Raw genomic sequence first — 24,787 nt, 5'->3', positions numbered from 1 at the left:
CACCCAGCTTGCCGTTGCTGAGGCGTTTCTGCTCCACGTGGCCCTTGAGGGCCCGGACCTTCTTGAGCCTGGTTTCCTGGTTCTCCACGTTCTCTCTGAGACGCCGCAGCTTCTCCTGGTCCGATGCCTGCTGCTGCTGCTGCTGCTGCTGCCTCTCCTCCTGCTGCTTCAGGTAGCGCAGGCGCTGCTCCTAAAGAGCGAGAGAGAGGAGAGGGGTAGGGGAGAAAGAAGACGGGATGGTTACGGAGCCCTGCTTGCTTCAGAAACCACCACTGCACAGAGTGCTTAACTATAATTCCATAGACTGCATAATGGATCATTTTAACTGCTCATTTTAATAGGCCAATGGGGTACAACTACTGTACGTCAATTGTGATTTGTCTGCAATGTCTATTAAGTTTTTTGGGTTGAATGTGCTTTTGGCATGCTGTCCTGTCAATCATTCAGTCCATATCATTAGTTAGAACTGAACATTTGACAAACCGAACATCACTGTGGTGAGAAAGTCGAACAATGATCTACTCGTTGCGCCATAAACATGACAGGAATCTCCTAAAACAGTGTCTTTATTAAGCTCCCTTACAGGTTATCTGTGGTGATGGTACGGCATGTTTATATGGCTGCTCTCTCAGGGCTACATTCCGAAGCCTGTTGTGCTATCCTCTGGCTTCCCCCTGACAAACACAGTTAGGATGAGCAAAGACAGACAGGCAGTACAGGTGGGCACGCAGCGTGGAACCGACTGTGTTGATCCAAGCAAAGGCTAAAGGGAAAAAAACACTTTCCTCAGTTTGGCTGAGAAAAGAGAGACTGTGAGAGAGAGAGAGAGAGAGAGAGAGAGAGAAAGAGAGAGAGAGAGAGAGAGAGAGAGAGAGAGAGAGACTGTGTGTGTGAGAGAGAGAGAGAGAGAGAGACTGTGTGAGAGAGAGAGAGAAAGAGAGAAAAAGAGAGAGAGAGAGAGAGAAAGAGAGACAGAGAGAGAGAGAGAGAGAGAGAGGTCTCTCTTGAAACAAGAGCATTGATCTCCATGAAACTTGAGCCTTGATAAATAAATGTAAGCAAAAAAATATACCAGTGGAAACAGACTATGGTTCAAGATGCCTCAGCAGCTACAGACCCCTTGAGGGAAAGAAACCCATCAAATCAACCAAACTGTAATGCGTCAGCCTATCGCCCTCATCTAGCCAATACATCTTCTGTATCTGAAAAAAGTCCTTTGTTTGAAGCATGGTTATAGTGATTGATGACCAGAATCACATGTTAATGAGATGGGGAAAATACAACTCAAAGGCTTACTGCACTACATCCTACAATAATATTCTGGCATGACGTAGCCCTTTCTGGGTATAGCACATGGCTTCTCACTCTCTCCTACACCCAGGTTCTGTTATCTCAGGTCATAAATTCCTGGCGGAGACTCTCTCCCCCTTTTCATGTTGTATGGAGAGAGAGAGAGAGTTCAACAGTAGAACAAAGGAACTCCCGCCAAATTCTACTACATTCCAGAATTTGAGAGTGGAACAATATCCATATTTTGGAGAATGTGTAAACGGTCGGTGGAGAAGCCAGCTTTGACCCGGTCCATTTTGTTTCATGTTTGTGACCTCATGAAAGACAATACAGTCACATTACTCTAACTATGTTTATACAGGTGCCTCCGTTATGAGGTTTGCATCTAATTATTGTATAAAATGAATGAGTAAAGATGAAACTATTTGTGAAATTATGTAATGTGATGTTAGACCTTTAACATGAAAGAATTGTAATTCCCTTTAAAGTTGAACTAAGTCATTGACCCGCCCCCGTGAGCACAGACATGAACAGGCATCATAGAACCACCTTTCCTATTGTTACGAATAAAAGCCCCTCCTAAGAAAATCCTCTTCAGACCACGCGTACCTCGGTGTAAACTAAGGTGGCACAGGTTTGAGTACCAAGACTGAGAAAACCCACAGTGTGAGCTGTGATTGCTAATAGTTTAGACTTCCTAACCATACCACGTGGAACATTGGCTACACGGCTGGAAATGGTTAAACTCAGACTATCGATCCCTACAGAATAAGAGCAAATCTTAGATACTAATTACTACTCTGCAGCTAGAAATTCTGGAAAACTGGGATGCGAAGACCGACAACCGCCGAAACATCTATTCTATCAGAACATTTCTGCATGGTACTCTGAAGTATACATTCTAACCATGAAAGACTTTGATCTTCAGGAGAGCGAGAGAGAGAGAGAGAGAGAGAGAGAGAGACACTCAGATGAACTCTCCAGCAGACAGATTCCAACAGAAAAGATCACGACACATGGGCATAAATATATATTGTTTGCAATTATTCCCGAATGAGTGAGCGTTCATGTGCAAAGGATTAGCATTTAAATTAATATAATTATAGTGGTATAGTGTGTGATCCATTTTGTCTTTCCCGCTCTTGCTCAGTTCACACCCACTTCCCTTTGACCACCAAGCCGTCACATCAGCTTAGCCCACTAGGGAATCTTCCCTATCAAAACATTGACAGGTCAGGGAATCAGTCTCAAGATCATTCATCAGTGATTTAAAAATACCAATCGGGACAAGTTCTTCCAGTTTAAAAGTATTTTGTAAGGCGTTCCAAGATGATGGCACAGAGTACATAAAAGCCTTTTACCAAATTCAGTTCGTTAGTAACAGATCTACTGTTTGTTTGTTTATGCATTTCTGTGATTATTTAGTTAGTAAATAAATGATTAAGCCAATTGGTGTATGGATGAATTATAGTAAAGGCTGGGTTCGTGCAGATAACCAACAATTTTCGACGTTTGGAATGAGACTGACGTAAATAATAATTCATTAATAAGAAGACTAATTGATCAGATATTAAAATATCTGAAGAGTTATATTAGGAAAATTATAACTTTGTAATCTGAAGATTTTCCTTGGTGCCCCGACTTCCTAGTTAATTACATTTACATGAATAGTTTAATCACGTAATAATAATTACAGATAATTGATTTGATAAAATAACAGGTCTTCACTTTTAATGATGCCAAGGACACGACAGTTCTTACATGTGCCACAACTCATCTACACAACTATCTCTTATTTTCCACCTCATGTGTGTAGTGCTCTTTGAGGTCTGTTCATTTTTGGTTCGATTATTAAAAAATAATCAGTTTTCAATTTTGGTTTTGATTATTTTATACATTAAATACACTATGCATTATGTGGGTTGAATGCTGTAACACAGAATAAAACAATTAATAAAAAGTCCTAAAATGGTAGTGACTGCCCATTACTGCTTATCACTTATTTATTTATATTACTTAAAAATATTTCTGTTGTGTATATGAGACTCGTTTCAGGAAACTAGGTGTATGTCACTACTTCAAAGGAGCACCATTTAAAAGTTGTATTAATTTTTGGGGCAGAAATGCCTTCTGGAACATTTGAACTTTCATGTGCCTTAATAACAAACTTGTATGGCATCTGTAAATACGAATAAAATTGTTAAAATAATGAGCCTAGTTGGTTTAGCCAAGAAAAAAAGAAAGCAACCTTCACGCTAACCATGATTGGCTGAACATGCCGAGAGATGAGTTCGGATTGGTCTGCCATGTGGCAACTTCTGTCTATATTATGAGCTGGTCAGTATGTGTAGGTAATCATTTCTAACGTGCTGTTTTGAAAGATATCAGCTAGTGGAACTGCACAAGTGTTGCTCTCCACTTTCTGGAGGGCCGAGTTTTGAAAATCAGTGGAATTAGAGTATGATAGCTAAGGAGATGGAGAAAATTCTGGTGTTTTATTGCAAATATGCAGAAGGAGTTGAAAAGAGAACATATCAAACACCTCTCCGGATAACACCTTCAAACTAAGGGCAACCATGGCATCCGTGACAAAGAGGGAGAAGCGTCCATCCATGTATACTTGTAAGAGAGTCTAGCTATCTAGATATTCAGATATCACACGTTTATAATTCTGTCAAAAAGTCATTTTCATTTCAAGTTAAAGTGTACTGTTAGCTAGCTAGCTAACGTTATCTGGCTGGCTAGCTAGCTAACACTACGTGTATAATCTCTGTAGTAATATTATTCATATCTCAGAGCCATTTGCATTGCTAGTTATAGCCTAATGTCAGCTAGATAACATTGAAACTGGTTGGTTAGCTACCTGCAGATTCATGCAGGGTAGTAACGTTATGAGTTGGGATTATGGTTAATTGTTTGGATAGCTACCTACATGTCTAAACAAAAAAAGACTCCACTATGCAAGTAACCATTTCAATAGAATGTCACTGCGACAACTGTCGATTGACGTATCTGGTAAATTCGCTCTGGCTATCTACTCCGATTTCAGAGCACTCGTCTGTGTGCCAGAGTGCATAATAATTTACGAATGTACGAACGCTCAATACCCGTTAAATATGTCTGGTATCAGTAAACTTTGGCAAAAAAGCGTAATTCAATAGCTCTGCTAGGGCGAGTAAAATGGTCAGAGTGAGCTGTTCTCTCATTTGTGTCAGGAAGTAGCTAGCAAGCTACCCTACGTTAGCCAGTTTGACAGCTGGGTGCTTGACAGCTGCTGTTAGGTCAGAACGCTTGGATCAACCCCACGCCTCGGCCAGAGCATCCAGCGTGCGCTCTGATTGCTCCGAGAGCGAAACGCTCTGAATTTACGAACGGACAATCTGACAATGCTCTGAGTTTACCAATGCCCAGAGCACACTCTGGCACTCCAGATTACATTTACCAACACACCCGTAGTATAAGCCAGCCTTTAGTCTTGAAATCATTGGTTGTTTTGTACATAGCCTCACAAGTAAATCCTTAAAAGAGATGGGTGGGGCTAAAGCTTAAAATGGTGTGAGTGTTGGGCCAGTAACCGAAAGGTTGCTGGATCGAATCCCCGAACTGACAAGGTAAAAATCTGTCATTCTGCCCTTGAACAAGGCAGTTAACTCACTGTTCACCAGTAGGCCATCATTGCAAATAATAATTTGTTCTTAACTGACTTGCCTAGTTAAATAAAAAAGGTTACAACAATGCTGAATGGGTGTAGACAAAGAAGAACTCTCCCCTGTAGGTACCAAAACATTCAAGGGCCATTTTCTCAAAAGTGAGGTTACAAGTTAATCAAGTTTCAAAGCAGAATTACTTTCCCATTGTTCCTCTACTTTTATCCAATGTAAAAAACACCATTTCAAATGTTGCTACATAAGACCGATTCGAGCCGGTCGTTCACGTATTACATTTGTTTTATTTGAGGACTATTATTTAATTCCAAGTAATCTCTATAGAGCTGCTGCCTATGCTGTCTGACAAAGTCACTATTTGTGTAGTTCTTCAAAGTAAATACGGCATACTTCTATGACTGCTGAATATTAACTAACAATCACTTATTTTCAGGTAGCGATACCTCGCGAAGCAACAGCTGCTCTGTATATCACATCACGATCACGCATTCTTCTCTCTTCTGTAGCAGTTGTAAAAAAAAAAAAACTGACCGGGCAAGTAGATGCACAATGGATTATGGTCATTGTACACTGAACAAAAATATAAACATAAAGTGTTTGTCCCCTGTTTTATGTGCTGAAACAAAATATCTCAGAAATGTTCCATTAGCACAAAAAGAGCATTTCTCTATAAACTTTGTTAACATCCCTGTAAATGAGCATTTCTGTTTTGCCAAGATAATCCATCCCCCTGACAGGTGTGGCATATCAAGAAGCTGATTAAACATGATCATTACACAGGTGCACCTTGTGCTGGGGGACAATAAAAGGCCACTCTAAAATGTGCAGTTTTGTCACACAACACAATGCCACATGTCTCAAGTTGAGGGAGCGTGCAATTGGCATGCTGCCTTTAGGAATGGCCACCAGAGCTGCTGCCAGAGAATTGAATGATAATTTCTTTACTATAAGCCGCCTCCAACGTAATTTTAGAGAATTTGGCAGTACGTCCAACCGGCCTCACAACCCCAGATCACGTGTATGGCATCGGTTTGCAGATGTCAACGATGTGAACAGAGTGCCCCATTGTGGCGGTGGGGTTATGGTATGGGCAGGCATAAGTTACTGACAACGAACACAATTGCATTTTATCAATAGCAATTTGAATGCACAGAGATACTGTAACGAGCTCCTGAGGCCCATTGTCGTGCCAGTCATCCGCCGCCATCACCTCATGATAATGCAAGACCCTATGTAGCAAGGATATGTACACAATTCCTGGAAGCTGAAAATATCCCAGTTCTTCCATGGCCTGCAAAATCACCAGATATGTCACCCATTCAGCCTGTTTGGGATGCTCTGGATCAGCGTGCACGACAGCGTGTTCCAGTTCCTGCCAATATAAAGCAACTTCGCACAGCCGTTGAAGAGTAGTGGGACAACATTCCACAGGCCACAATCAACAACATGCAAAGGAGATGTGTCACATTGAATGAGGCAAATGGTGGTCACACCAGATACTGAATGGTTTTCTGATCCACGCCACTACCTATTTTTGAGGTATCTGTGACTAACAGATGCATCTGTATTCCCAGTCATGTGAAATCCACAGATTAGGGCCTAATACATTTATTTCAATTGACTGATTTCCTTATATGAACTGTAACTCAGTCAAATCTTTGAAATTGTTGCGTTTATATTTTTTGTTCCGTATAGTTAATTACCACGTTTTATGCGCTAAACTATGTAGAATATTGGCCTGTTGGAAAATACAACACCCTACTACATCGCACAGTTCAGGCTGGATCTGACTTATTTCTAGAGAAACAGTGCGATGTGCGCATTGACCTCACGGAAGAAAAACATACAAAATGGAATTCAAATAATTGAAACAACGTCGGTCAATTAGTTATTTTAAAAAACAAAAACAACCGACATTTCGGTTAATTGCTCAGCACTAGCTGTGTGTTTCCTCTCCTGTGTATTACCGTCACCCTTAAGTCACCCGCTCAAGGCCACTACATCAACAGGGATATCTTGCAATCTCTTTCTATTCCAGAAAATATATTTTTTCTCCCTGATAACTCGCCTTCTGTGCGCCTTGCCTCCACTTTTCTCCATCACTTTGTCCTCGCCTTTAATCTTCCCCTCTCTCATCCCCCCTCGTCTGTTTTCCATCCTCTCCATTTATTTCCATCACTTTACCTGCCCTCTTTCATCTTCCTCTCACTTTCTCTCGCTCTTAGCATCTCCCTCTCGCTTTCATCCCACCCCCTCTTTCCCTCGCTTTCTTTCTTCCTCCATGTCTCATCTCCTCCTTTCCACTGCCCCCCCCCCCCCTCTATCTTTCTACCCTCCCTCCCTCGTTACCTTGGAGGCGAGGAGATGTTGCTGTGCGTCTATCTGCTGCTGCTGTCTGGCAGCCATCTCCTGCAGCTCAGCCAGAGTCATGTCCATCCGTGGGGCCGACACCTGAGCAGGGTACAACAAGGAGAGACGGTCAGCCACACACACACACACACACACACAGAAAAAGAGTTGGCAAAGTAAGACACACATACATATTGTACATATACAAACACATCATCTCTCACTCCAAAGCAAATGTTGTGTGTTTTGCATCTGTGTCAAGACAGGCCTGAAGCTAAGTAGGACAAGTACAGTCTCTGCATGTGGGTAAATAGCACACACTCGTGTTCAAATATGGGGACGTTTTTTGCGTCATTGGTGACACAGGAGTAACTGAACTCGTTTTTCCCCTCTCTCCCTCTCCTCTTTGGAAGCTTTAGATGTTACAGGTTTAAAAGTTTACTAATACAAAGAGCAGCAGAGGAAATGGTAAAACAAGTTCAAAAGAGCTAGATCAATGAGTCACAACAAGTCAGAGGGAAAGTTAATGTTTGATTAATTGACTAATCCAATGACTCATAGGACAGAAAATGTAGAGGGGGTTCAGAAATCAGCAATGTAGCAACTATACTACACAGTGATTGAATGAAAAACTGGATTTCAAAAGGCGAACAAGCGGACGTTTGTCTAAAGTCACTGGTTTCTGAACTCACCCCGTTCTCCATCCGTCTATCCCAGGTGCTCTTCACTCCATTCCTCTTGGAGTCTGATCCTCGTGAGCCACCTGAAACACACATCCAAAACCTCAGTCAAAAACAGTCAGAGAGAAGAGTAAAGCATAAAAAGTTTTCCTTACTAACATTAAAAGCCACCAAGCCTGTTAGGAAACTATGAGAAACTCACGCAAAGTGTTCATTGGAACTAAAGCTGATATGAATGAAGCAAACGTCTCTCGCTCTCACCCTTATATACACACCGCACACTGACACACCACATACAGTACACACACACATACGTTCTGCAATAGGCTCCTTCGGATGGAGGGGAGGAGTCACAAGCAGGTTACACAAACACAGACGGGCCAGCGTTAGCGACGAGCTAAGCCACTCAGCCAGCACAAAGACATCAGTGTCGCCCAGAGACGGTCATAATCTCAGGATTTACTACAGTGCCCTGGGTCTCTGAGGGGCTGATCATTGACTGTGTGTGTATTTGTGTCTATGTGTTGAGGGTGTCTTAGGGAGCCAGTGGAACTGATTTCATCCCTCGAGCACCGGCCCGTGAACAAGCAACTTACATAATAGTTTTGGACAAAATCTGCTACAAACATTGGCTAGGCCTGGGGGACTACTCAGGGGCACAATAACATGCTAAGCTAACTCTGAATGAATAATTAGCCTATAAGGTATTGCTATGACAAATGAACTGAATAGCCCAGGAGAACTATGTTTTGATAGTTACATATCGCAATATTATTTTTGGACAATATTATATTAATACATCGATTTGTAAAAATAACAAATAAATAAACCCTTGAATGAGTAGGTATTATTTTATATATCATGTAGTAACCAAAAAAGTGTTAAACAAAAATATAAAACAGATTCTTCAAGGTAGCAACCCTTTGCCTTGATGCCAAGAGTGTGCAAAGCTGTCATCAAGGCAAAGGGTGGCTACTTGGAAGAATCTAAAATATATTTTGATTTGTTTAACACTTTTTTTGGTTACTACATGATTCCATGTGTTATTTCATAGTGTTGATGTCTTCACTATTATTCTACAATGTAGAAAGTAGTAAAAATAAAGAAAAACCCTTGAATGAGTAAGTGTGTCCAAACTTTTGACTGGTACTGTGTGTGTGTGTGTTTGTGTGTATATATAGGGGAGGAGACAGGTTAAAGAAGGATTTTTAAGCCCTGAGACAATTGTGTACCATTCAGAGGGGGAATGGGCAAGACAAAATATTTAAGTGCCTTTGAACGGGGTACGGTAGTTGGTGCCAGGTGCACTGGTTTGAGTGTGTCAGGAACTGCAAAACTGCTGGGTTTTTCACGCTCAACAGTTTCCCGTGTGCATCAATAAATGGTCCACCACCCAAAGGACATCCAGCCAACTTGACACAACTGTGGGAAGCATTGGAGTCAACATGGGCCAGCATCCCTGTGGAATGCTTTTGACCCTTTGTAGAGTCCATGCCCTGATGAATTGAGGCTGTTCTGAGGGCAAAGGGAGGTGCAACTCAATATTAGGAAGGTATTCCTAATGTTTTGTCCACTCATTGTGTGTATGTGTGTATGTATGTATGTATGTATGTATGTATGTATGTATGTATGTATGTATGTATGTATGTATATATATATATATATATATATATATATAAACTCATTTTCACATGATTTCCCTTGTCTCTGCAGCAGACACATAGTGAGCAATATGTTTGGAACATCAAATTGCAATACATACAGCATCGTGAGAATCGCAGTAAATATCGTATCGGCACCTAAGTATTGTGATAATATCGTATCGCGAGGTCCCTTGCAATTACTACCACTATAACATAATATAGTCTATATAGTCAGCTAGCTAAGCAAGCTTTATGAGAAAGAAGATAAAACACTGCTTAGCTAGCTAATTGTACCACAAGGCTAACTAAATCTGTGGGAAAGAACACAATGCTAAGCTAATCAATTTTAGTCCATCACAAGGCAACTAACTATGAAGACATGGCCTCAGAACAAACAAGCTAACTTTGCGGGAAAACAAGCGCAGGCTAAGATGGCCAGAAAGGAAAACGTCCATCTAATCCCAGACACAAGCTGTGAAGGGTAGAGGGTTTAGGAATTATGCAACGAGGGACAGAGGATCCACATCGCCTCGTGGACAAAAAAAATCTAGTTTTTATGTCCCTGAAGAAAAATAAAGTAGTAACAACCTTATGGGGATGTGATTTGAACATCCCTTCACAGTGACAGCCCTAGAGCATTATGCTAATAAGGCTTGTCTGGAATTTGAAGTCTTGTAATAGAAATCCATAGGCATACGAGGATCAAGGGGGTCTTAGGCTTTTGTTGCTCAATCTCTGTCCTGTGGGGAGGGAGGGCAGTCTGGGTTTCTACTTTCTAACAACTTGCTACGTAATTGATCACATCGCTGTGTCTGAGATTGTCTTTACACTGACTGATGTATATACAGTTCATATGAGGAAATCAGTCAATTGAAATACATTCCAAATGTATCTGTGTGGTGTGCTTGTGTTCTTCTGTACGCACTTTGTCCTGTCAGGTCATTGGGAACTCACCAGATTCTCTGCTGGGCGCTCGGTCATGGCGCAGGTAGAAGCGCACCTCTGCCCTGTGCTGCCCCCAATGCTGGAGCACGTCCAGCATCCGCTCCCCGACTCCTATAGGTCGCTCTGATGAGGGGGGAGGGGTTAGAATAGAGAACACACACAGGTTTAGGATGTTAGAGAACAGAAGCAGTGCAACCCCCATGCTTTGGGAATATTGACAAGGACACCCCCTATAAAATGTGTTTTATCAGTATTCATGTGTTTTACAAACAAGGACTAAAGTGACAAGCGCAGCAAAAATGAAGGAAAACTCAAGGTGTGTGTCGTATGACGTGTTGTGTGGTTTGTTAATCCAGTCCGACCACACTGACTGACTGGACTTGGGCTACATTCTAAGGAGAGGCATTTAAATCAAGACTTCTGTTTTCACTTCATCTTTCTGAGGGGTGCTGCCTCAGGGAAGGACAATGATCTGTTGTTGATGTTTTCAGCTGACCTGTTACACAACCACTCCAACCTCTAAACATATTGTGTCTTCTCTTCATTACACAGAAGTACTAAACACATGGTTGATTAGTGCACCAATGTATTTAAAACGTTCCAACCACGTTGCGCATGCCTTGGTGGTTGAAGATATCCCTCTAGTGGTGTGAGGGCTGTGCTTTGGCAAAGTGGGTGGGGTTATATCCTGCCTGTTTGGCCCTGTCCGGGGGTATCATCGGATGGGGCCACAGTGTCTCCTGACCCCTCCTGTCTCAGCCTCCAGTAATTATGCTGCAGTAGTTTATGTGTCGGGGGGCTAGGGTCAGTCTGTTATATCTGAAATATTTATTCTGTCTTATCCGGTGTCCTGTGTGAATTTAAGTATGCTCTCTCTAATTCTCTCTCTCTTTCTTTCTCTCTCTCTGAGGACCTGAGCCCTAGGACCATGCCTCAGGACTACCTGGCATGATGACTCCTTGCTGTCCCCAGTCCACCTGGCCGTGCTGCTGCTCCAGTTTCAACTGTTCTGTCTGCGGCTATGGAACCCTGACCTGTTCACCGGACGTGCTACCTGTCCCAGACCTGCTGTTTTCAACTCTCTAGAGACAGCAGGAGCGGTAGAGATACTCTCAATGATCGGCTATGAAAAACCAAATGACATTTACTCCTGAGGTGCTGACCTATTGCACCCTTGACAACTACTGTGATTATTATTATTTGACCATGCTGGTCATTTATGAACATTTGAACATCTTGGCCATGTTCTGTTATAATCTCCACCCGGCACAGATAGAAGAGGACTAGCCACCCCTCATAGCCTGGTTCCTCTCTAGGTTTCTTCCTAGGTTTTGGCCTTTCCAGGGAGTTTTTCCTAGCCTCCGTGCTTCTACACCTGCATTGCTTGCTGTTTGGGGTTTTAGGCTGGGTTTCTGTACAGCACTTTGAGATATCAGCTGATGTAAGAAGGACTATATAAATACATTTAATTTGATTCTCTTATAACAAAAAAGGATGTGAAATAATCAGGACAGTATTAACACACGGCCTGTTTTTTCTTGTTGGAATTATCTAAACCTAAAGAATAAAACAGCTTTGTAAAAAGAGGTGCAAAATTAATCTGGTTCCACTTGAGCACTTATAAAATCTTCCCCTCAAGGACACAGAGGTACTCCAGCCAGAACACAGGCACCCAGTCTCGTCTCTCATGGCAACCACACACAACCATGGAAACGGTCCACTTCTAACCCCAGGTACTTGAGTTCTAAGAATTCTTGGAGAGCAGCTGTGGGGATTGTTCAAGGCTGAAGTCGTATTTCTCCACTTGAGAGAGACTTGTGAGAGATGTGTTATCTGTGTGGTGGGCTACAAAGATAATACACCCAGCTTGTTAGCGTCAGAGACAACACAGACAAAGATCTGGCCAGTTGGCACACAGCCAGCCTTTATTCTGTGTTCCTTCCAAAATAGGATGTTCTCTCAAAACTCTCCCTATGTTCTATATCATCTTGGGGTTTGTTTTGAAGACAATATGTGTTTTTCCCAAGTAACCAGTAGATCATAGACATTTGTACTAGTCCAGGTGCCTAAATAACAGGCATAGGGGTGGTAGTTGTCAGGCATATACAGGCGTGAAGGGGGAGGAGGCTCACCAGATCCACGCCACATCTCAGCCAGGTGGCATTCAGTCTCTCCGGGCTCCTTACATAGCTCCACCACGTCCCGGCACAGTGTCTCTGGGATAACGGGCACCTCTGTAAAATGCTGGTCATTGTTACTGAGGTAGACTGTCAGGAACATCTGGGGGACAGAGAAGAGACAAACATGGGATATTAGCATGAGGACATCCTTTAACATTTTAAATCGCACCATATTGTAATGTCTGCTGTTCACATAAACAACTTCACAAATGTTATGATCAGAGTTGATGAAGGCCAGAGATGCCCACTGAGGCATAAGACACATGGCAAAAATAGTTATCCTAAAAACACAATCAATATTGTAACAGTGACAACTTCAAGGCTATCAAACTTGCATATCTAACGCTCAGTGATAGTCATCTAAAAGCCCCGCCTGCACCTGCCTGCACGACACTGATAGCAACATGCTGTCTTAGGGCTCTTTAAAATCTGTGTTGTGGAGAACACGGACGGAATCACGGAATCCAGACATTAAAATGGAATTCAACAATATTCCAAAATGTATTGAACTTAGTAGGAAATCAACTAAATGTATTGATCTTATTAGAAAATGCTTTCATTTGTCCAAGATTATCATATGAAATGAATAAACTGCATCAATTATTTGTATTTCCCTTAACTTTCTGGAGGCAACTGCACAAGACTGCATGTCTGCGTGTCCGTTTTTGTCTACCACTTTGGGTAGTCGTCAGCGATGCTAATGTAATGATAACCGTCTTTTGGTAGATGGAAAGGCTTTCCCAAAAACCTTCTCAATTAAATGTTAACTACAAGGTAGCCTGTGCCGACCTGGCAGAATTGTATCGTGATTATTTGTATTAATCCAGTAGCCATTTGGTTTGCAAACTCTGCAATCACATGAGCGCTACAGAAACATAGCTAACCAAATAATGGTCTCTGGCTGGAGAACAGTTTAATCAAAGAGCAACTACACCCAAGACTCTACATTTCTTAGATTTTTCACAAACCTCAAAAGTGGTCTCCTGATGTGGTTTAAGCATCGTTGTGGACTTAGAACATACAATTTTGTTGTTTTTCTATAAATAATAAATTGTGATTTTGAGATCGAAAACTTGAAACTAGCAAAAACAGAAACCTTGAAAAACAAAACTGAGAAAATGGCATTTGGGAAAAGACAAAACGGAATCAGACAAAAAAATAAAACAGATATAATTGTCGGTGCCCTCGTTCCTATGTATCCACATGGAAACCGGAGTAGAGTACCTAGCATTTTTCCCTGCTGATGGCCTGCTAATGTTAACCAAGGCTGTCGGCACGATGACAGCCCTTCTGCTAACAAGCAGAGCACTTTGAAGGGTAGAAATACTGTAGCCACTGGCTGAAGGGCTGTCTATTCAGCCAAAATCATTTCTCTGCCAAATTTCACTGTGGAATTTGAAAATGTGAAATTGTTGCCGAGACTGCCCCTGCATTGGCCTCAAGACGGTGAGATCTAACCCTGAGAATGACTGAGAGATGGGACTAAAGTCTTTGGTCGTTTACTAGAAAGCATGCCTCTAAAAACCCATTGGATTTCAAACACAGTGGATTCATCTAAAAACACACGCCACTGAACGAATAGAACCCAACCTCAATCCCATTGTTATGTTTCAGTGAACTTGGATCAATAAGCCCTTTACAGATGCTGACCCTCCATGCTGAAAACCCCATTGTCATAAACAGATGCACGTTTCAGAAGCTTTGGGCCACTCGTGGAATATGCTCTCTGCAGTAATCTGCACAGATATTGGCGTGACAGATTGAAATGAAACTGTTATAAAATAAAGGACGCATTCCGAGGTCTCCTGTGGATAACCTATGGTACAAGGTGAACTAAACACACTCAGTGTGTGTGTGTGTGTGTGTGTGTGCCTCATCCCTCATTGACCCAACCCAGCCCAAGGAACATCATTCTATCGTTCCCGTCGACTTTAGTACTGTTATGTCAGCTAACTTAAATAGAATAACATCTTTTATAGATCCAGTTTGTTCTTCAGTTCATGCCCCTTGGTTAGACTATAAGAGTGATGTAGAAACAGTATACTATTCACTTTACCACAGTAAAGAATACGCAGCCCAGCCATGCCTAGGAGGGCTACATTAGGGACATTCAGGTCACCCAGGCACAAAGGCTGAGGGCAGTGCAGCTAATGCCCTCTCAGTGAAAACAAAGACAGGCTGTAGTATAGGTTCAGAACAGTGGGCTCCACATCACTGCATCTCAATGGTCTAAAGTGGATTCCCCTCCTTGTCACTTGATGTGAGAGCACCAGAAAGGTTAGTGCTGATTCCAAAATGGCATCAACTACACTGCATTCACTTAACCTGTATTTTTAGAACACTGACATTGTCCTAACTAGGTAACCAGTAGGGTCTGGATGATACCAGAAAGGTTAAATAAAATGTAATACATCTGGTTAGTTATACTTGTTAGTTTTGTGGCAAGGAAACAAAACACAAAGCGGATTTAACTTTAGTTAAACAGCCCTAATGTTGGGAACCAAATGATGTTGCCATCCAGTCACATGTATTTATTTTCCAAGCTGTACTACACAATATTTTACATACAGCAGGTTTTTAAAGGACAATTTTTTAAAGAAAAAATTGTCATCACAGCCCTAGTAGCCATCCTTCTAAGAGTCCGTTCTAACCATAAACTGTTCTCTTCTGGCCTTTTTTTAAATGCTCAGGTCTAAGAAATCAAAAGCAATCTCCCAATACACACAATTAACATCACTGCCGATAATGCAATCTAGGTGGTCCAGACCTAACCAGTAGTTTGGTTAAATACAGATGCAAATGGCCACTTTATTGAATGATTAAGTAATTAGCCATAGATCATGCTTGGCTTATTTGATTTATTTAACCTTTAACTTGGCAAGTCAGTTAAGAACAAATTAGTATTTTACAATGAAGACCTAACACAGCCAAACCCTCCCCCTAACCCGGACACCACTGGGCCAAATTGTGCACCACCCTCTGGTACTCCCGATCATGGCCGGTTGTGATACAGCCCAGGATCGAACCAGGGTTTGTAGTGACGCCTCTAGCACTGAGATGCAGTGCCTTAGACCGCTGCGCCACTCGGGAGTCCTATGATGATGGGGGGTTGTATATGAAAGGGTCACAGTGGTTCAAGCCACACCCTCTAAAGGACCACCCCAGATAAAGGGAAAGGGTTTTAAGAACGACAGATAAATCATTCAAACGTTCACCTCAGAAAGGGACATCCCACCTAATGAAGTTCCTAAATACAGAATTGTTAGGGGTTCAAACAGAAAATCTGGGTGAAATTCGTATGTGTTGCCGTTATTATTCCAGTTCTCCGCAGATTTGGTTTAAACCTTGCAACTTCCTGTGAGATGTTAAGACCCAGGAGGGTGAAACTTGACGTGATGGTAAAAGCCCATGGGCCACATCCTCTCATACAATGCCATGTCAATTGGCCAGATTGTGGCGCAAAAACAAGCAATTGAAAACAAGCAATTGAAAATGCAAACTTTGAAAGGTCACACCCCTCACCCCATTTGACCTAGAGTCATGAAATGTAGTACATATGTCCCTCTCCTCACAAGGAACTAATGTCTCAAGTACCCATAAGGTCCGCCATGAAGAATTTTCCGTCATTTAGGATTTTGTGAAAAACACACACCGCTACTCCTCTGGCACCGAATGACAAATCTGCACAAAACTTGATATTTAGCATCTATGGACCAATATTTCAACACAATATTTTCCAGGGTAGCATCTCAAACATGTATGCTACTGACCAATAAACATTAATGTGGGCGTGGTGAAGCACATAAATATAATATATGCATATAAATCATGTTCTGATGCTGATTGGCTTCTTTTTAGGCAGTTACGAAACAAGTGTTATTTTCTTCTCAGGAAGACCAAGTCTGAATATTTTATGTCTGTTACCATCAGTGGTAACAGACAAAACTGTTATCAGTTTTGGAAGGCTATTTAGTCTAGATCTGGAAACAGTAATGTCAAGGAATTACCGCCATCTGTATTGAAGGACTTTGTTGCTGTAATGACAAAACTGAAATGCTGAATTGTTTCAATGTGCACTTTGTATCATCTGGCAGGCTGTTTGATTCAGTGTCCTCTGTCTCTGTACAACCTTGTGTGGATGAACCAGCGAGAGCTGGTCAAACTTTTAGCTGTTTGCCATTCTCAGTGCAGGAGGTACATAAAGTCCTGAAATCCTTAGATCAGAGAAAGCCTGCAAGTCCTGATCTTCTTGATCCCTGATTTTAAAATCTGGCAGCTAATTTCATAGATTGAACAGAGTGGTTCAGCTAACCCTGGAATGTAATGAAATTCCAACGATCTGGAAATCAGCATTTGTCATACCACTTTTAAAAGGGGGAGATCCAACTCTTTCAAATAATTATAGGCCAACCTCAAAGCTGTCACCCCTGGTGAAAATACTTGAAACCCCTGTGAGTGAACAGGTAAAATAGTTTTTATATACTAACTCTATTTTATCAATCGAGCTTCAGGAAGAAGCATAGCACAATTACAGCAGACATGACGGTTTTAAATGATATCACTGAAGCCCTTGACAAAAAACAGCACTGTGCCTCACTTTTTATGGATCTCTCTAAGGTTTTTGATACAGTTGATCATGCTATACTGAGGCAGAGATTGTCGAGTGTAGGTCTTTTGGAGCGTGCAGTTGCATGGTTTGCTAACCATCTGTCTGATAGAACTCAGTGCACTCAATTTGATGGGCTCATGTCTGTTAAATTGTCTGTCTGTAATGGTGTGCTCCAAGGCTCTGTACTTATCCCCTCTTAATATAAATAATTTAGACAAAAATGTGCAAAATGCAACTTCACTTTTATGCTGATGATACTGTTATTTATTGTTGTGCCTCGTCTCTCACAAAAGCGTTCCAGAACTTGCAAACTGCTTTTTATAGTGTTCAACATACCTTGTGTCAATTGAAGCTTATCCTCAATACTGACAAACTAAACTAATGGTGTTTTCTAAAGCAAGAAATAGACCTCTGAACTTTTCACCTATTATTACCTGACTTGGCAATGAGATTGAGATTTTAACCTCAAATATCTTGGCATTTTAATTGATGTCAGCCTCTCTTTTAAATTGCATATTCAACAACTTACAAAAAAAATTGAAGCTGAAGTTGGGATTTTATTTTAGGAATAAGGCCAGTCTTTCTTTTGAAGCCAGGAGGCGGCTAGTATCAGCTACATTTATGCCTTTACTAGACTATGGGGATATTTTATATATGAATGCTTCCGCTCAGTGTTTGAGATCAAATTGACACCCTTTACCATGGCGCATTGAGATTTATTTTAAACTGCAAAACCCTTACGCACCACTGCACTTTGTATACCAGGGTTGGCTGGCATTCTCTAGTCACTCGTAGGCTCAGTCACTGGTATACTTTTATTTACAAAGCCATTTTGGGTTTACTACCATTTTATTTGGACATTTTTATTGTTCAGAAATGTGGTGGGTACTCTCTTCGTTCACAGGACTTTATCCTGCTAACTGTTCCAAATGTACAAACTGAATTTGGTAAAAGGGCTTTTATTTACTCTGCGCCATCGGCTTGGAACACCTTACAAAATACTTTTAAACTGGAAGAACTTGTCCCGATTGGTGTTTTAAATCACTGATGAAGGATTTTGAGACTGATTCCCTGACATGTCAATGTTTTTAATTTGCCGTTTTATGATTTTGTTATACTCTTGTGAATTCTTTGCTTTTTACTAGATTACTTTACTAGATCCGTAATTGTGTAATGAAAAATATTTCAAATCTCAAATGAGCCATTCCTGGTTAAATATAATAAAAATAAAATAACACATGGATATTCATATTGTAAAATAAAACATGATACACATGTTCCAAACACTGTCAAGACTCAACATTTCCAAGCACATTCAGATTGACCACACAGTGGCACTACAATGGATACATGTTTATATCTGTTGATCTGTTGGACTCAGAGCGAATGAATTTTGACAGATGCACACATGCTCTAGCTAACATGTAGAATTTGTCAGTTTGGCTGCATAGTGGCACTGTTGGACATGAAAAAACAATCATACAAAATGAGTGTATTGCATTCAAAGACGTGCATCCATAGATGCAACATACCAAAGTTGGTGCCGATTGGTCGAGCGGTTCTGGAGAAGATGTTTATTGGTTGCGCTATGGGGCCAAAGCTTGAAACCTGCCATGGCTGCTGGCAGCTAATTTTATTTAGTTGTTTTTATTTGTCCTGGTCCTAGATCTGTGCCTAAAAGCTGAACCCAGAACTGTGCCTAATAGAGAAACTTCAACCCCGAGCAAGCACTCCACTCCTTTATATACCACTGGACTACAGTGTGTGGCTCATTCAACTGATCTAGCAGAGTAGAAATGTTATCTTTGCAGGAGAGGTTGGTTAGATCTGGTCAGCAAGGTTTCAAATAACAGTAACCCAGATACTTAAGCCTTTTTGCTTGGTTGTTGTGGGGCAACAAATCATGTAAGACAAGCATATAGTTCTCTGACGCTTCAATATGGAGCTTTAATGCATTAGATTAGCCTCTTTTTTCCAGGAGGGCAAATATGCTTTAAATCCCAGCAGGACAAGAAAAGTCACTCAGAAATAGGCGCAGCAGCTGACATCACGCTCTTCGAAGGAAAGTAGGACATCCAGGGGACCCTGTTAATGATAGGAGAGAGAGAAAGGAGACAATAGAGAAATAACGAGAGGAGATGAGAGAATGAGAAAGAGAGCGAGAGAGATGATCAAGATAGAGGTTGTGACATACGGTAAAACCCTCTGGGGCTCAGCATTGAAGTCGACCATCAGGTCCTAAATGTGGCTCTATTGTCCTTCTAAGCCCTCTGACATCAATGCAAATCATATCAAACACTTATCACCAAAACAGTATCATGCTTTTAACTCACCTCGTTGTGATGATCAATTTGAAAAAAATAAGTTCAACAGCAGGTTGAAACATGGTAGTTGTGGATGTGGTTTCAAAGCCTAACGTGACAAAAAAAGGTGATGATTCAGTCAAAGAAATGTGCGACTTAATCTAAAACACCTATAGTCGCACCATGTAGCCCAAAGAACGTATTAGAAATAAAAACATATAGGTTTGTATCATTTACAACTAAAGTTGGCAAATAACTAAATCTAGCATATAGTACCTCACTCCTTTATGGGGAAATTTTCATTTTCATTTTATTCATTCCAGTTCAATTATATTCTTACTATAAAATACTAAAATAATGGCACGGGACTTGTAAGCCTTTCTTGACTGCTAAATGAACAAGCCTACAGCATGGTACGATGCCTGATAACATAGTTGGCCAGGGGTCGGCAACCTTTTTTGAGTGCCAGTTATGATTTTCACATGTGCATTACAACTAACTGTGTCTATTGAATATCTAATTGCCCACAACCGGAAGAATTCCAGAGCACGCTAAACAGAAGCGATGTCCATTAGCACCACGGGCTTGATCTTTGAACACAGATTCTGTTGGTAAATGATAGTGTCATTAACCACGGGGTGGCCAATCTTATCTTCAAATCAGCTTTGTGAATCCTTTATGTTTCCCCACCATAGCGGGGGCACCGTCAGTTGTAATAGAAAATGTTTTATTTATTTATTTAAATCGACACCGCTCTCCTCAAAATGATCTGTGAAGGCTTTTGCTACATCTTCCCGTTTAATAGTACCATGCATGGGTTTGAGACAAAGCAGCTCCTCACGTAACTGCTCTGAGTCACAGTATCTTGCAACAACTGCCAGACGTGGAATGTCATTCACATACACACTTATTAAGAGCCACACTACTGAGGAAAGCCTCCTTGATATATTCCACATTAGTAAATTGTTTTCAATGTTTAGCAATGCGCTTTGTAGCTCCCCTCTGTAGCTTGCTTTTTGACTGCATGTAGATGTGAACACAAAGCTTTGCTTTTCATACCTGGACACGGCCCTCTTGATTCTTTCAACCTTGTCCGCCTCATCCTTTAACTTTTTCCTCATGTCTCGTTTCAAAATAATGCCGTACACTTCATGTCCAACAAATCAACAGTTTTACAACAGAGCGAACAAATAGACCGGTACTTCAGTAAAACAAATCCATAGTCCTTTGTCTAAGTGGCAATAAATGAGCCTCGTGCCTTATTTCTTTACTGATGACATTTTGCACCCTGAACTTTTTTAAATAACAAAAAAAGGCTTGCTAGCTATCTGAAAACAAATCTCTCATCTTCAGTGCTGCCTTGGTATTGAATTAATAATATGAAACTCCTGCAAAATCATAACACCCATTGGTTAACCAGGATTGACATACGTTGGGAACTACAACGTTGCAGTGAATACCAACGCAATTTCGAAACCAATGCATGCAATTTCAATTATTTTCTACAGTTTAGAAAATAAAACTTTGTATAATAATAGTAAAGACATCAAAACTGTGAAATAACACATATGGAAGCATGTAGTAAACAAGTGTTTAAAAAATAATTTATATTTAAGAATCTTTAAAGAAGCCACCCTTGGCCTTGATGACAGCTTTGCACACGCTTGGCATTCTCTCAACCAGCTTCACCTGGAATTCTTTTCCAACAGTCTCATGAGGCATTTATACATTTATTTGAGCAATAAGGCCCGAGGGGGTGTGGTATATGTCCAATATACCATGGCTAAGGGCGATTCCTATACAAGACGCCCCGCCTGGATACAGCCCTTAACTGTGGTATATTGGCCATATACCACAAACCCCCGAGGTGTCTTACTGCAAATATAAACTGGTTAGGAACGTAGAGTAAGTTTGGACATGCCTACTCATTCAAGGGGTTCTTTATTTTTGACTATTTTCTACATTTTAGAATAATATTGAAGACATCAAAACTATGAATTAACACATATGGAATCATGTAGTAACCAAAAAAAGTGTTAAATCAAAATGTATTCCATATTTTAGATTCTTCAAAGTAGCCACCCTTTGCCTTGATGACAGATTTGCAGGCTTTTGGCATTCTCTCAACCAGCTTCATGAGTTACGTATTTCCAAAAGTCTTGAAGGAGTTCCCACATATGCTGAGCACTTGTTGGCTGCTTTTCCTTCACTCTGCAGTCCAACTCATCCCAAACCATCTCAGTCGGGTTGAGGTCAGGTGATTGTGGAGGCCAGGTCATCTGAAGCAGCACTCCATTACTCTCCTTCTTGGTCAAATAGCCCTCACACAGCCTGGAGGTGTGTTGGGACATTGTCCTGTTGAAATACAAATGATTGTCCCACAAAGCGCAAACCAGATGGGATGGCGTATCGCTGCAGCATGCGGTGGTAGCCATGCTGTTTAAGTGTTCCTTGAATTAAAAAATATATATAATCACAGACAGTGTCAACAGCAAAGCACCCCAACACCATCACACCTCCTCCATGATTCACGGTGGGACCACGCATGCGGAGATCATCCGTTCACCTACTCTGCGTCTCACAAAGACACGGCGGTTGGAACGAAAAATCTCAAATTTGGACTCATTAGACCAAAGGACAGATTTCCACCGGTCTAATGTCCATTGCTCGTGTTTCTTGACCAAAGCAAATCCTCTTCTTATTGGTGTCCTTTAGTAGTGGTTTCTTTGCTGCAATTCGACCATGAAGGTCTGATTCACGCAGTCTCCTCTGAACAGTTGATGTTGAGATGTGTCTCCGTGAAGCATTTATTTGGGGTGCAATTTCTGAGGCTGGTAACTCTAATGAACTTATCCTCTAGAGCAGAGGTAACTCTGGGTCTTCCTTTCCTGTGGCAGTCCTCAAGAGAGCCAGTTTCTTCATTGTGCTTGGTTTTTGCGACTGCACATGAAGAAATGTTCATAGTTCTTGACCTTTTCCGAATTGACTGACCTTCATGTCTTAAAGTAATGATGGACTGCCATTTCTATTTGCTTATTTGAGCGGTTCTTGCTTTTTTGGTTACTACATGATTCCATGTGATATTTCATAGTTTTGAAGTCTTCACTATTATTCTACAATGTAGCAAATAGTAAAAATAAAGAAAAACCCTGGAATCAGTAGGTGTCCAAACATTTGAATCGTACTCCATAGATTATTTTTATTTTTTGTAATTTTTGCATTAGGTTACCGACCCCTGCAGTAAGCCAACTCATACTCTGTTCTTCTGAAATCATATTTTCTTCCTATCATGTTTCTTTAGACCTGACTAAAATCAATAACGGATTTATTGTGATGGTGTATATTAAAATTATGATACTTTTTAAATGTAGATGTTCCCAATGCGCGCATCAGCGGCTTGTATGCATGTTGTGTGTGGAAGCCTGGAGATACTACCGTGAGACCAGCAGTCTTTTGCATGACAATAACCAGCTGACAAAACGTAAAGAAGAGGTGTGAGAGATTAGAGGGATGGGTAGTAAAAATATACTGTACTGCATAGTATGTCTAGTATATTACCCATGTTGTTGTAATGGGAAAGCCATTGCCAACAGCTAGCACATATTCCATGTATTTTTCTTAATGTCAAAACTATTTTCTATTATGCCCATTTCTCTTTTATACAACATTACCTATAATAATGGTCAAGTTCATACAAATGCTAGAGGAGAATGTTAAACTAAAGCATGGAGAGTGGTGTTGAGACTACCCTAGAGTGTATTAAATATTCATTGTCCCGTGTAGCTCAGTTCGTAGAGCATGGCGGTTGCAACACCAGGGTTGTGGGTTCAATTGCCAAGGGGGACCAGTATGAAAATGTATGGACTCAAAATTGTAAGTCATAAACAGCACAGCCAGAGAAACAAACACTGGTCAATAAAAACCTGATAAGACTAAGGAACAATAACGCCAGCTGTATAACAAAGCACAGGAAAAAGATCTAAGACAAGTCGGCCAAAGTCAACTGATATGCCTATTCAGTAAGAAAACAATTAACCCAAGCCACATAAAAGCACACCATAAAATCCTTGCTATATACTAGCCTAAACCTTGACACCTTCAGCCAAGATAGAGAGCGGAGCAGTGTCAGCATTACCCAGACCACATGCTGTGCTGCATTCCCCGCTTGAGGAATATGGGTTGTTTCTAACAGCCAAGAAGAGAGTGCCAGCTGCCAGTCAAATAGATAGCAGGTGCACCCAATATCCTGTTGTGATTAGACAGGCATGGGTCTGCCTGATGAAAGCCAATGGTAGCTAAACAACATCAAACCCTGTCTGTCTGGGATTCATTCTATGAAAGCACTTCTGAGAGCAGGAGAGCAACCACAGCTGATGACACTAATGTAACCTTTCAAACATGACCCTGGGGGTTCTTGTGTGTGTGTGTGTGTGTGTGTGTGTGTGTGTGTGTGTGTGTGTGTGTGTGTGTGTGTGTGTGTGTGTGTGTGTGGAAACTTTCAACTACATTGAGCTTGTCATGTTGCCTAAACCAAGGGGATTGCGGTACGGAGTGCCCTGCTCTAAGATCAGACTGACCCATCCCCAATCCTAACGTTAACCATTAGGGGATGGGAAACGAGTTGACCCTGCATCAGTGGTTTTGGGCAGGTTCCTGGGTGGGAACAGGCTTATCAGGCCTCTCCAGTTGTTTAGACATGCTGTTTAAACATAAACACAACACAGACAATTACAGGAAGTAGGAGGTGGTTAGTGTGTGTGCGCCACTCCCACTCAAACAGATAACACACACGTGCTCAACTACATAGAAGCGCGGGAGACAGATAGAGAGAGGGAGAGAGAGAGAGAGAGAGAGGGAGAGAGAGACACATAGAAACAAACTCAATTTGTAATCTAGAACATGATTTGTAAAAAGGTGAGGGTAGCCTAACCTCATTCTCAAGAACATTTGATATCATTATAACAGTCCATTTTTAACCTTGCCTGACACACACTACTATCTACCTGTAGGGGCCAATACCAGTGCATGTCATTCTCCTCTAGTACAAATTAAATGTCTCTTTTATTGAGTTAGCATGAGAGAAAGAGAGAGAGAGAGAGAGAGGGGGGTATCAAAACTGTCCC

The 24,787-nt window shown here is 41.3% G+C and overlaps 1 protein-coding gene across 4 annotated transcripts in view; it reads right to left on the bottom strand.

Annotated features, from left to right (window-relative positions):
• The window catches only part of LOC106576990 (apoptosis-stimulating of p53 protein 2), a 52,639-nt gene that overhangs the window by 19,287 nt on the left and 8,565 nt on the right, over positions 1-24,787 (bottom strand). For 3 of the 4 annotated variants that reach the window (XM_082964773.1, XM_082964774.1, XM_082964775.1), the window contains exons 2-6: positions 12,705-12,852; positions 10,582-10,695; positions 7,997-8,067; positions 7,305-7,406; positions 4-190 (exon numbers count right to left, since the gene is read on the bottom strand). In XM_082964773.1, coding sequence (XP_082820899.1) covers positions 4-190; positions 7,305-7,406; positions 7,997-8,067; positions 10,582-10,695; positions 12,705-12,852 — 622 coding nt within the window. Of the gene's footprint in view, positions 1-3; positions 191-7,304; positions 7,407-7,996; positions 8,068-8,186; positions 8,272-10,581; positions 10,696-12,704; positions 12,853-24,787 lie in introns of those variants that run through there. The other variant, XM_082964776.1, reaches the window with a different exon arrangement.

Source organism: Salmo salar, chromosome 18, assembly GCF_965601325.2.
Source record: "Salmo salar chromosome 18, fSalSal1, whole genome shotgun sequence".
Taxonomy (NCBI): domain Eukaryota; kingdom Metazoa; phylum Chordata; class Actinopteri; order Salmoniformes; family Salmonidae; genus Salmo; species Salmo salar.
Note: the sequence above shows the minus strand (reverse complement) of the source record. Positions and strands in the feature narration are given on the sequence as shown.